This window comes from Cladophialophora bantiana (assembly GCF_000835475.1).
Source record: "Cladophialophora bantiana CBS 173.52 unplaced genomic scaffold supercont1.2, whole genome shotgun sequence".
NCBI lineage: Eukaryota > Fungi > Ascomycota > Eurotiomycetes > Chaetothyriales > Herpotrichiellaceae > Cladophialophora > Cladophialophora bantiana.
Genome location: NW_015971576.1, coordinates 1,929,281 through 1,942,808, shown reverse-complemented (window position 1 = coordinate 1,942,808; position 13,528 = coordinate 1,929,281). Strand labels below are relative to the sequence as shown.

Here is a 13,528-nt window from a genome sequence, read left to right as displayed (position 1 = left end):
CAAGGCCTCAGTATCAGTCGTGCTCGATTGACGATCCCTTCCTTCTAATCTCAAATGAGTTTTCAACATTTATGTCCTGTTTCCACCCTCCCCCTCTTGCATTAGACCAACCTTCCGCTCCTGGGCGGAATAGACCGAACACTTCGCTCACCCAGCTGTTTCGCCCATTTCCGGCTTGCCTAGGTTCAGGGACATCGGCGTGCGTCGTTCCTGTTTCATTGCCAAGGTGAGCACTGTCCGGCATTGTGATGCCCATCATTTCAACATCAGATCCTTCCGCTATACTCTTGTCGCGCTCAATAACCGTAGCATCATCGCTTCGAGGGCGGGTAAGGGTGGGAAATCCAGCCAACGTGCTTGTGATCGGCGCCGAACTAGGTGGCTCTGGCCCTTGACGAGCCGAATCGACTGAACTCGTCCTCCTGCCGCCATTAACGCTGATGGACGACGAATTTTGGACAAAATCACCATGAGCAGGACGCCGAAACTCTGCTTTGACTTTCTGCTCAAACAACTCATCCCTGCAATCTTTTGCTTGGCTCTGTTGCTGAGCGCTGAAAAATGACAGAGGAACATATGTCAATTCCTTCTTACTCGATGTCGCATGTATGCTTCTCAACACCCGAACTGTTAGCAAGGTACATGTTGGTGAGGGGCTAGGACCGTCGCCCGGTCGACTTGCAACTCGGAATGCTTTAGCGGAAAATTTGGCCTGCATCATGGTATCGTAGTCACCGATGACATCAACGAGCTTAACGAAGGTATTGTAAAGCTGCCATCGGATCTCGTCGCCAATTTGTGATTCACTTGATTGGTTGAGAAGGATCCTGAGAATCTCACTGACAGTGCAATCTTCAAAACGATTTAATTGGGCCAGCTGATCTTTGGATAGATCACCGGACTGCACCGTGACGTGAGGCAAGTGGTCTTGAGAGGCAGCTGGCACCAGGATGTCGAAACTTTTGTACATGCTCGGGCGAAGCATGAAACAGGCTAAATGCACACCGGGTGGTAGAAGATGCCCGGACGATGCGCCCAATTTCATGCGCTCAATTTTAGCCACCATGTTGTCACGGTCGACTTGCATGCTCTTAGTCAGAGGTTCCGCGATTTGCTCAATGGTGGCAAAACGGTATCCCAGGGCGGCAAATCTAGCTGCCTCACCCTTGTTTATTTGTCGATGAACGAAAAAGTACTTTCCTCGAGACACTGTGAGCGGCGATAAAAATCCTTTCTCCGCATCTGCCGTCTTTTTGTAAGATCTGGCTGATAGCAGCCTGATGTCGATCCTCAACGGCGTGGACGCAGATGTTGCGCCTGTATCTAGATGTTCTTCAAATAGAACTCCTAACCTCTCCAGCGGTTCGTGAATGTGATTGGCTAGCTGCTGGGCCGCGACACAAAACAACTGCTTGAAGATTGGAGCGAAGTTGAGGGAGCTTGCCATGGCGTCGTGCGGTAAATTTTGGGAAATGTTGCTGGGCCGAAATTTCCTCGCTGTCGGGTCGTTTTCGATATACTCTTTCATGCTGGGAATGAGGTCTCGCAGCGTTATCCAATTGCGGGATGCTTGAAAGATCCAGAGGTAGGTTGGATGAGACCTGCTGAGCTCGTCTTCTCCAAAGGTCTAAAATGCCTCGTCAATACAAGCAAGGCTTGAGTCAAGAGGTGCCTACCTTTTCAATGTAGTGATTTGTTATCTTTTCGCTAGGCAAGGTTCCTTCCTGGGTGACCATCACTCTGCCCTCATCATCGAAGTACGCGCAGGCCAGCATTAGACGTTGTGCTTTGATTCTGGCAGTGAGCTTGTTGCGACCTCGGATGAAGGCCACCGCAAGAAGGATGACACAGGATCCCATTGACTGGTAGGGTGACATGTCAGCTGCAGTTCCTGCATGACAAGGTATTGGACTAACAAGAGCGGCTGCAATGACTGCCGTTTGGGACCTAGAGTTTCCGGGGATACTCAAATGACCTTTCCAATGGTATATTGTGCCAACCGCTGCGGTCCAATGCATGCCCGAGACAGCGGTGGCCAGAATGACGCCGCATAAGGCTCTTTTCCACCAGCCGTCTTTCCACGCGTCTCGTAACCGAAAAAAGATGCCAAGGGCGATAAAACTGGTCAACACTGCGATGATAGCGGCTCCAGCAACGTTCTGAGCCCGGTAGAAACAAACATAGTTCTCAACGCTGTATTGGCCAAGATAGTGCATGCCACAAACAGCGGCTCCAGTGAGACAAGCGGCAATTGCAACGTGAAGCTGACGAGCGCGGGTGGGCATTCCGAGGGTGTAGAAAGCGAAAAGAAGGACCAAGATTGGCATGAAGAAAGAGATTACGGTGAATCCGGGGTCGTAGAGTATCTGACGTTCGGGGTCTCCGTCTTGAAGCACGATAGCTCTATTACCGACGAAGTGCATACCCCAGATACCAATGCCACCCATGGTGATGGCGGATGCTACAAGGAGAAACCTGCAGATTGGTCAATGGTCCGGAAGTTGATGAGGGAGAGGCAAACTTGCCAATTGTATGCTCCTCTCGTTGATGTACGCCTTTGTAGGAGTTCCAGGGTAGTGGTACATCCTATGAGCGAGGTGAAAAAGGAGAGAGCGATATGGCCAGCATCATAAGAGACGGCAGTTTGGGAGGGATCATGGGGGCTAGCTCGAACAGCCAATTGATGCAGTGTGAGGAGGGCACTGTGATCCATTTGTCAGGGAAGGAAATAGGAGGGAAGAGAAAGTGGAAGTGGTGAAGCGAGCGGAATATTGTGAGGTACAAGTGAAGGAAGAACCAATCTGAGGGCGGTCAAAGAAGCAGAAAGACTAGAGATGAGGATGGCGGACAGACAGCACACAAGGTAGGATTCAGGGTGCAAAAGATAGAATTTTGAGGTGCGAGGAGGCATCAGTTGCAGTAGAGGAGCAGCAGTAATAAAAAGGGAATGGCGACCTTCGCGGGAATTGAGGCTGCACGTATCTCCGAGATGGAAGCGACAATGTGAACTAGGCCTTTCTTTGTCGTTCATACAGGGCAATGACGCAGGACTCAGGAAGCCGCATCCGATCAAGATGGCTAGTGCAGCTGAAGTCTGGGCGACATGGTGGGATCTCGGATCTGGGGATCACATACAGCACCTACATGGCAGGAGGGAGAGAGGAGAAAGGTGTCTAAGGCCTGGGCTTGCAGCGGTCGAGGGCAACGAGGACGAATGAGGGCGACAAGGGGCGCGTCGGCGACAGGCATGTCTGTCCAGATATAGAAGTAGAGGGGGAGGTGGTGGAGACGAACATGCACCAGTAAAGAGGACGAGCATCAGGATGAGGATCAGCACCAGCATCGGCATCAGACTGAGGTTGAGCCTAGAACCAAGGCCAGGTCTGAGGTTGTCAAGGGACGACGAGCTGGACGGGCCGATAGGTTGAACAGGTTGGACAGACGGCTGCCACAGCTGCAAGGAGTTGACGAGCTAATTGGAAAATGCACTGCAGGTCCACCAGACATTGACACATTGCCAAAAAGTAGAAGGCATGTAAGGACAAAGCGCAGTGAGTGAACGGTTTCGGGGTAGAACAGAGTAGAGCAGATTAGAGCAGAAGAGGGCATCGAAAGACACAACTGAATCTGAGAGCAAAGTGAAAGAAAAGTGAAAATGAAGTGAAAAGAGTGTCGGCTCTTGTGCAACTCCATGTCCTTAATAGTTTAGACTAGCAAGACCAGTCAGCTAATTAGGTACTGTACCACCAAGTTATCGCCCAGATGCTCGGTAGCTAGTCCGTCGCTAAACCATATCGGGAACAGGCCCCCAACTCCGTCCCCCTCGATCGCGCGACATCTTCTCCTCCCAATACGAGTACCTACCTCAAGGTTGCCTAGATATTTTCCTTTCTGCAGTTGCTCTGTATCTTTCTGCTTGCTAGCTGGGTCAATTTCTTGAGCAATACGCGTCTTCTATTATTGTCGAACTTGGAAAGTCACAGACTCCGTGCATAATGACTGAATCTTTTGCGGCCATAGCCATCGTTGCCAATTTTGCCGAAGTCATTGGAGGGGGACTGACACTCTCACGAAGCGTCTACGATTTTGCCCATATTCTCGGTTCAGCATCTGACGACGTCGAATCACTCGCACCCGATGTCACTCTGGTTTGCGCCGTGCTCAAGCACATTCTACCTTGTCCCATGCCAGGGCATATCGACTTTCGTTGTCTGCCTTAACTACGACTCAAAATATCATCGACCGATGCAAGATCATATTTGACGATCTGAGTAAGGCTGTCATCAACTTACTGGGCGGAAAGTCAAGACCTGACTTCTTGACCCGTGTTAATTGGTATTTCAAAGACAAAACAGTCTTGCTTGTTCCATGAACAACTCAAAACCTGTGGAGCTACCCTACGTTTAATGCTCAATACCCCAGTGCTGGCTCAAAAGCTTGCTAGCCGACGGTAAGCCAGATCCTCTATGTCGGGAACCAAATTGCGTTGATAATCAAAGCCTCTCTTTGATTGGGGAGGATGATGATCAAGACTCCCAAGCCCGTTTCATGATGCGTTCGTTGTTCCCGGCTTAACAAGCGGCTACTGAGCATCTGGTAACTGCCGAAGACAGGGCAGAAGATAAGCTACTGACACCACCGCCGAGTGAAACCTTGCAAAGCGAAGAATATCGGTCAAGTCACAGACGAAATGGACCATCCAAAGCCATCAATAACTTTGTGCACGGCATAGATGTGCCTCGTGCTAGGAAAGTTCGGCCTGTCTCAACAATAATAGGAGGACATGTCAACCGCCTTAGCCTTATTCGAGACCATCGATACTCCCATCTGGCGGGGATGGATGATCACCATTGCAGAAAATTGAATTGCTTCAATAGTGGACCAATCAGAGCGCCCCGCTTGCCGCAGACGAATCTGGATTGAGGCAGGAGCTCCAGAATTCTGACAAGCCATATTGGAACTCATACGTTAATTTGGTTCGGCCTAAGGAGGATGCTGGGTCTCCGATGAAAAGTGAAAAAAAAAAAAAAAGGCACGGCTGGTTTCCCATGAATTATTCTGTTGAGCCACAAATATTGATGACACCCCAGGCCGTCTTGATGATAGTGAAACGAGTTCAGGGGCCGAGGAAGACTCGGATGTACGGCGGGGGAGCATAAGGAATGAGAGAAGGCTATCATCGAGGCAGGCGCGTCGCTCGCATGCTTCAAGGGCGCGGAATTCGCGATCTAATGGCGAAAGCGACAGCTTTGGGGAGGTTGGCAATAGAGTCCGTAGTGTGGGGATCCGCCACGGTTTCAATAACGATTTAGCCGCTGATAACTGTTTCGACCGCATGTATATCTAACATATATTGTGTTTCACCTTTTCGAGTATTGTCCCAATGCGCGAACTTCCCAGCCTCCCAGGAATGACGCGAAGCACGGAGATTGCACCAAAACGAGCCATGAAACTACCCCGTATCCGACGGCGTTTTTATTGAGCAGACCAATACCGAGGACACGAACCATCAGGTGCGACTCACATCTTCGGTATGTTAAATGGCGCGGCATATCATTGTATGGCCACGCCTTTCTGAGGGGCTAACCACGCATACGTCGTTGACATGGACGAGAAGGATCTGCGGTCAGGTGGTGGCTCGATGCCAATTACTCGAAGAGCCAAACAGGCGCATGTTATCCACGAAGTTCTCGAGAGTGACCCCTGTACGCCATACTAGGGAGGACTCTGGATCGTGCAGGAGGTGGCAGGAGACAACGACCGGTACTTAATGTACGTGACAATTTTCCATCATATGGTCAGAAGGACGGCCTTCTCCTCCAATGTGACAAGAGTCAAGACAGAGGGAACCATTGGCGTTTGATTCGCTTAATGAATGTTATTCATGACCTCAAAATTATCCGCGGAGGATCCCGAACACAGGAACGATGCGAAGGTTTTACCACCAGATTACTCACTAATGGCCATTATCCGCAAATGCAATATAGTGACAGTCGCGACAAGTTGGGACGGGACCATGGGCATGGTCAATCGGCTCAAAGAGATGCTTGTCGATTATGGGATTAGACCAGAGTCTATCATCAGCAGGTCGCTCTGCCACTTGTACGGATATAAGGGCTGGCGCTTTGAATAGGGTCTCAGACACTATGCACGCTATATCATCTTCTTTCCAGCTGGACTCAAAGATCATATTGTGAGACGAAGAGAGTTTCAGGGCTGCGAGATCGCCACCTAGCTCGCCATTGCCGACAGAATCAGCGGCGCAAACCAGGGCACGTCGACCGCGCTAACGGCGCCATTCACATCATGCCATTTGAGCTGGATGATGTCGTTCCGGATGATGCCGACATGGAGGGGCCAGAAATGCCTCTCTAGGCACAGGCCAAATGCCTATATAAACAGGAAAGAACTCGCTGAGATGACAGACACACGGACATCTCTGAGGATAAGGCATTAGGCTCTCTACCATCTTGACGGTTCTCAGTGTTACACCTGTCCCATGCTTGGTTGGAAAATTATGGCGACGTGACCTCAACTCATGACCTTGTATGTCACCATGGAGGTCTTCTGGTGATCACTGACATCGACGGCGATGCCTGGGAAGCTACTACAAAGGTCGCGCAAGATTTGCCAATACCGATCACACAGATCGTATCAGCACAGTGCCGTACATACATGATCGCGACGGGGAATGGCAAGCCTGCAAAAGTATCGAGGCTGGAGGCGCGATTCTTGTCCGATCGGATAATATCGTGGCGAGGAGATGTGTCACACCGTCGAAGAAGAACGGAGTAGAGCTAGTAGCCACTTTGAATTTTCTCGTGTCGGGAAAGTACACATTGATAACGGTGGTGGCTCCCAGACGCCTTAGCGCATCAGACATAGGACAAGAAGATCTGTGTCGTCCCAAGTATCAATGTGATAGCCTTCTTCGTTTCTCACACTTTGATGGGGATTTCATAAAAAGCACAACCGCAAAATTAGAGCAGTTAGATATCTCTTCCCAAGGCTTCAGCCATAGAAGATTATTATAGAAACGATACAGAATTTATCCAAGGAGTGAGGGTAACAGTAGCGTCTAGGCAACCGGCTAGGACTTGAACCATCTGAAAATGTGTCGCTGCAGAAGCCTGGGTCGACTTAATGCTCCTTTTTGCGAAACTAATATTCTTTGTTGGTGTGACACGCCGTCTAGAGCTTCCGCGAATTGGCAGCATTCATAATCTCTATGATAGATAGCCCCCATACGGTTCAAGCCAATTACTAAATGTGGGCATTCATGGTCTCTGCAGTTTCCCTGGAGATCTCCGTACGAGTGGAGAGTCTTTCGTGTTTGGATCACAGGGCTTTCAGGTTAAAAATCTTCACTGGGGCCATCCACCCCCGCTTTTTGTTGAACTAGCCAAATCAGGTAATATAGGAGATCTCTTGGCAAAGTGACACCTTGACCAACATGGGTGTTTTAGCCTCTTCTATTGTCGCAGATTGAACTTCTCTTTCCTTCTGAATCAATCAACTTATTGCCTATCAATGATCTAACACTCTTCCAAACCACACCGCTTCCGAAACTAATTTCCGACAATGGCCCCAATCCGGAGTCGATAGTATCAAGCCATCTACTACAATCTTCTGCTCTCTTCTGCTCTCTTTGGTCTTTTCTGACCCTGGCAAGATCTTATCCCATGGCTTGCCCTCGATAACGAAGCTTCCTAGTACGGCAGCTCTCCTCCACAACGCCGTAACTTTGCACCAAATATATGACGAGTGGGAATGATTATGACGGTGGCGGGAGCGACAACGGCGGCCTAGCAACCGAAGGAAACGTCCCATCCTGATTTTCCGCCCCAGTCCTGCGAAGCAAGTTAGAATTATACTAGCCGCCAAGAGATATACTTACTAATTGAAAGTAGCTGTACCGACCGTCAACGATGTGTGGTGAGGAAAGAAGTTAGAAAGACTTACCCGACAGAGAACCCACTCACCAGACGTGCAAAATTGATGAGAGACGAGACCTCGCCTGACGCCAACGAATAGTTATCCAGAGTGTAAGCGGTAATTGCAACTGAACATAGCATTGTACCAAAGGCCATCATACCCCAACCAAAAGACGATGGCCACCCAGAGCCAATGATTCCAAAGAGCTTCTCCTATGATGACTAAACCAGGAACATGAGAATAAGGCCAACGTAAATTGTTGGGAGACAATATTCAGGCACAAAAAGCCCCTTATGACGGCGGAGACTGCGTCGAAAGATGTAATCGTTGAAAAAATGGCCGAAAATTTCTCCTGCAATGATGCCGGCGATGGGTGCGAAGAATAAAAATCCCACGGCGTTTTGGCCAAATCCATATCCACCTTCAGCGCGGGCAGTAGCAAAGAGAATACTTGAGGTCTGGTTAATACCAACCAGCCATATGAACACTGCCATACTGAATTTGTCAACCACAGGTCATTCATGCGGTGGGGAGCTTACTAGTAAATAAAAACGAGAACCATAATCGGTTTGATAGCCACCTCGACAATACGCATGCAAGATCTCCTAACACTATCGAAATAGTGATGATGGACCCTGATCTGCCAAACACCCAGTATTCTAAGCAGCCTAGCTCCCCGGTCTGGCTGCTCAGACATCTGAATATCGCGCCTGTACCTGGTCTCGTCCAGAAAAGCAGCCATCATAAGGATATTTGCCCCGCCAACGGCAAATGGCAGCCACTGGACGATCCTCCAGCTCCCCGTCTGAGCAACAATAAAATTTCCTAACAGTGGACTGAAGTAGGGTGCAATGAGGAATATAGCCGCCCAAACGCCAATTTTGCGAGCATGTTCATAGAAGAAAAACATGTCCTGAATGAAGGCTAGACCGGCTGTGAGTGCGGGCTGAGATGTCAGGCCAACCAGTGCTCGAAGGGCATAGAAGGTGTTAAAGGACTGTACACGGGCACATCCTAACTGCAAAAATATGCTTATCAGAATGGACCAAAAGGCAACCAGTGCGCGACCCCAAAAATAGAGAGCGGGAATGCCCAGAATGCCACCAATACCACTGACATGACAGTCGTCAGCGAAGTCTCCCAGATATCTTGTAAGTGATGCCTGCGCCATGATGATATTCAAGTTTCCCGAGTAATTAACGTGATTTGGGGTGGTATGCCACTCTGCCGACTGAGGTATCAAGCACGGAACACCCGATGTGGCTTGGAAATCCGCCATGAAGACTGCAACAGCAAGAGTGATGAGGATGCGATGTTTCTTCGAAGCGGACCAGTTGAGGGGGTCTTGTGCGTCGTCTGATGGCTGGGGAACCACAACTGACTGCAAAATGTATCGTTAACCGCTGATACCAGAGTGTCGCGAACGTTCATTACATGTTCATCTTTTGCCAGTCTAGTCGTTCGCTGGAATCCCTCCACATCGCATTTGGCGCCAACGTCTAAGAGGATGGCACCATTTCTGGGATGATCTTCTCGGGTTGTCTCTTCAACATGGGCAGGTTCCTGACTGCGATGTAAATTGGGGAGCTCATCCCAGACTTCAACTGTGGAAGGAGGTTTATCACCTACTTCACCCATCTCAAAAAAACTTGACGCTTATCTGGCTACGCAGGGAAAATACTCTAAGGTAGGTATCTACTTCGTTGCGGGGGCTACCCCGGATTAGATTCGGTCAAGAAATTGGTCGAATCCAAGGCTCATAAAGCACACACCTACGGGGAGGCTGGTGGCAAATTCGCGAACATGCCCGGTGAGCGCTTGTGGACGTCGTATCGCTACCAGCTCGAGGAGTTTGTGAATGGGGTAAAGGACCGTCGGACGTAGTCATTGATCAGTGGCAAGTACTCAATTAACCAGATGAAGCTGATTGACATGGCCTATGAGAGGAGTGGGCCGGGGCTGCGACCGACTAGTTCGTTCTGGTAAAACAAGGAAACTCCCAATAGGGAAGAGGAAGATATTCCGTATTCCATAGACTCACGCTGATACCGCAAGAGACCAGACAAGTGTCTAAGACCTAACAGTTCCTCCTCCATAGTCCTGCAAAAGGGGCTTCAAGGTATTCGCACAGGCTTTTCGAAAGGGCGACATTGCCAGGGGGTCGGCTAGCGTAGTGTCGATTAGCCGCCAAGGCTATGTAATCACGGGGCAAGGCTGCGCGGGTTTCGAGGAGCTGTGGGTTAAAGGCAAAGTTGATGGAAAAGACAGGAAAAGCGGAAGACCATTGCTCAAGAACCAAAGATCACCATGCATCTATCATTAAAAAAAAGAATACCACTAATTTTATGTCCTTTTGGGGGGGTCTTAATTGGGGCCTGATTGCTCTCCCTTGCCACCACCACTTGGAACCACTGTATCTTCATCCTCACTATCGCTCGCCAAATCATAGTGCTGCGCATCCATATTCCCACGTCGCCGCCTTGATTCCAGGTCGTCCAGCTCACTCTCATCAAAATCCCCTGCTTCCACGTCCCCCCGACCCTTGCGCATCGCGCCATTCGTGAGGGGTACACTCATATACCCCTGACTTCGAGCTTTTCTCCTTCCTCGCCATACCCACCAACCAAACAGCCCCGCCGCAATAAGCACGAATACCAAAGCCGCCTCACCACTGCGATAGTAGGCTTTGAGTTCGGCGTCTTTCAGCTTCTGGCTCTCATCTTCAGCAGTGACAGTGCTGTTGGCTGGTGGTTCAACGTCCGCTTCAGGGCCCAGCTTTTCACCATCAATAAGGCTGTCGGTCGGCTCGCCACCAATACCCGTCGTATCCACGCCCATGAATCGATCAAGCATATCCCGGGTTCGTCGAGGGTAGTCGAACGGCACCATATGACTTGAATTGTAGAATTTGACATAGGTGAGATTCCGCGCTTCTTGATACACACCGGCCGGTTCGCCTTCGAATTCCCAATCGCGCTTCGGAGCTATGACCCCTGGAGAGAGCTCAAAGCCCTGGCCCCCTAGCCATTGCATCTTGTTGACGAAATCCTCCGTTCCTACATGGTTGCAGATCAGGTCGTTGGCGCCACTGAACAATAGCACGGGAACACCTTCCTCGAGAATGCCTGGGAGCAGTTGAACACTTGGCTTCGAGTGACTAGCTCGGAACGAAGAAGAAACGGCGCCTGAACATTCAACCCACCCAGTCCGCTTGTCGGGGTTCACATGCAATGCTGCAAGCACATCGTCCCGTCGCAAGTACGGCGTCACCGTCTCCAAATCCGGAGGCCAGGCCATGCCACAAGACGGCCACTTGTCTTTAAGGGTGACGTCGTACATGTTGTAACACATGCCGTTTACCTTGGACACATCCAGAATTGTGGACAAGACAGCCTCACATGCACTGACGTCCACCTTTTCCGTCCCGCCGGGCTTGGCAAGTTCCGTAATACACGCTGACTGCACCGCTTCGACTCGGGCCGCATCAGGAGTCCCGCCTTGGATGAGATTGGCCTGATAGGCAAAGGTGAGGTAAGATTGGTATTGCTCCGCGGGTGAAATCCAACCATTGCCAATCAGAAGGCCTTTGATGTTCCATATCCCTTTCCCTTGACCTTGCGCTTTGGCGTTGCGATCCAAAAGAGCCCTGGTGATATAAGGGATGTATTGTCCGGCATATGATTCGCCTGCAAGATAGAGATCGTCGTTTTCATACTGGGGAAACAGCTTAAACCATTTTTCCATAAATACGAGGAATTGGTCGGCCATCTCCTGTAGTTCATGAAGGTAGCTGTCCGTATTCACGTAGCTGAAGCCAGTGCCGACGGGGTTGTCCACGAACAAGACGTTTGCGAACTCGTCCCAGGAGCCTTCATTGTAGACCAGTTTTCCTCCCTCTCTTACTCGGTAAGGGCCCAATTCCATCAACGCCCCGTCCATCGAGCTGCATCCCGGTCCACCATTGAGCCAGATGACGGTTCGCGGTCGATCGGCGATGTGTCGATTCTGGTAGTGCCAGAAAAACATGTGTCCGTTGTGTTCCGGATTGACTTCAACATGTCTGCTTATGTCAATATCTCTTTTTCTTGAAGTGATGGTGCTGCATACCCGGCGTGCATCTTAAGGAGAGGACCATCGGGCTGTCCAGGCAGCGAATGAACAAAGTAATCAGCTGCGGTTTTCTCCGCCGCCCACGTCGAAGAGATAATGGCGAGCAGGGCGCATGTTGCCCAAAGCCTGGCCATATTGTAAGAGGAACTGCGAGAAAGGTGCTACCGCTCAGCTGACATCTCCGGGAAAGGTGAGCGATGGAGGCGCGGGAAAGGGGAGGGTGCGGAAAGGCAGAGCTCCGTCAAGTATCCGATCTCTGTGCCCGCGGCTTCTTCGACACTTTCGCCGGGAAAATGATCTGGTAGAGGATGATCTGTCTTCTGAATAACTTCAAGCAGATTGCCAAAGCCGCGATAGTGGGAATCGGCCGAAGGAGGGCGCAGTCTAGAACAAGTCAGATTTGCTGGAGGAAGACGTCCCAAATGCCGTCGGACTCGGGGAGTTTGCTGGGTGAGAATCACGGATTAGCTAGCGTTAGTTCTAAACAACTCGGGACAGTAGAGAAAAAGAGAGACGTTATCTCGAATGTAATTGATCGAGTTTTATTGAGAAACTGAAAACAGGACCCCAGCAAATCTGAACGCAAAAGCCCTGAAGCCCCTGGCTGAGCCAAGGTGTTGACGAATCCCCCAGTCGCGGTCGGCGAGTCGGATCAGCGTGGCTTGGCCTGGTCAGTGTCTGAGGCGCCTTTTCCGCGCGGCACCAACTCGCCGCCTCGCCGCCTCGCCGCCTCGCAGCCCGATCCGCACGCGCTTCAGATCCGACATCCCCTTAACCACCGTCCATTCCCAAGCCTGAAACAGAGTCTGCCAGAAATTCCATCCCACAGAATGCTGAAAGCAGAAACTTCCATGCCTGTTCATATCGGAACCCAGTCCATCCGTGCCTCCTTAGCTCCACCACTTAGTCCGGACCTCTTCCGTATTCCTCACCGTCGCTTCAGAAAAGGGCAGAAGAAGACAGGACATGTTGATACGTATGTCCCCAGAGACTCGAGGTTTCCATCAGATATTCCAGGCTGTTGTGGCATTATGACCCAAACCAGCGGGCGATAGGGAACACCGATGATCCAGGCCAGCTGCGGACGCGGATGACTTGTCCAGTCGATCGACAAGGTAAGTCCGTGGCTGACCATGACGACCATAGCATACCATCACCTTGGGGCGGCGCAGATGAGGGCTTCTTGAGCGACCAGCTGCTGCGAAACTGGCACAACATGAAGATGGCAGCGATGGTCGATATCTTCGGCCGGACTTCCCAAGCTCAATCGAGGATCGTATTGTTCTTTTCCACCACACCCTGATTCATTCACTGGTAAGAAAGGCAGAAATTTTCAATTGCTGCCCACCCATTCGCTCAATGAGATAGTCACCGTGAAGAAATATCATGCGGCTGGGAGGATATGATTCCAGATCGGGACCGGTGAGGTGAATACTTTCACTGATCGAACTCGAAATTTTTACAATGTCACCGCCGTCTTTGC

At 50.5% G+C, this 13,528-nt stretch overlaps 3 protein-coding genes across 3 annotated transcripts; all 3 read right to left on the bottom strand.

The window, feature by feature from the left end:
* Positions 1 to 13: 13 nt before the first annotated feature.
* On the bottom strand, positions 14 to 2,447 carry Z519_01717 (uncharacterized protein; the record flags this gene model as incomplete). Its single annotated transcript, XM_016759474.1, has 3 exons — positions 14 to 1,627; positions 1,677 to 1,862; positions 1,917 to 2,447. The coding sequence occupies 3 exons, from the start codon at positions 2,445 to 2,447 to the stop codon at positions 14 to 16; spliced, it is 2,331 nt and encodes a 776-aa protein (XP_016624802.1).
* Positions 2,448 to 8,156: 5,709 nt separating this feature from the next.
* Z519_01716 (uncharacterized protein) lies at positions 8,157 to 9,573 on the bottom strand (the record flags this gene model as incomplete). The annotated part of the gene is made up of 3 exons (XM_016759473.1): positions 8,157 to 8,430; positions 8,475 to 9,316; positions 9,370 to 9,573. 3 exons carry the CDS (start codon positions 9,571 to 9,573, stop codon positions 8,157 to 8,159), a joined length of 1,320 nt encoding a protein of 439 aa, XP_016624801.1.
* A 726-nt stretch (positions 9,574 to 10,299) lies between these two features.
* Positions 10,300 to 12,179, bottom strand: Z519_01715 (uncharacterized protein; the record flags this gene model as incomplete). Its single annotated transcript, XM_016759472.1, has 2 exons — positions 10,300 to 11,995; positions 12,043 to 12,179. 2 exons carry the CDS (start codon positions 12,177 to 12,179, stop codon positions 10,300 to 10,302), a joined length of 1,833 nt encoding a protein of 610 aa, XP_016624800.1.
* Positions 12,180 to 13,528: the final 1,349 nt, after the last annotated feature.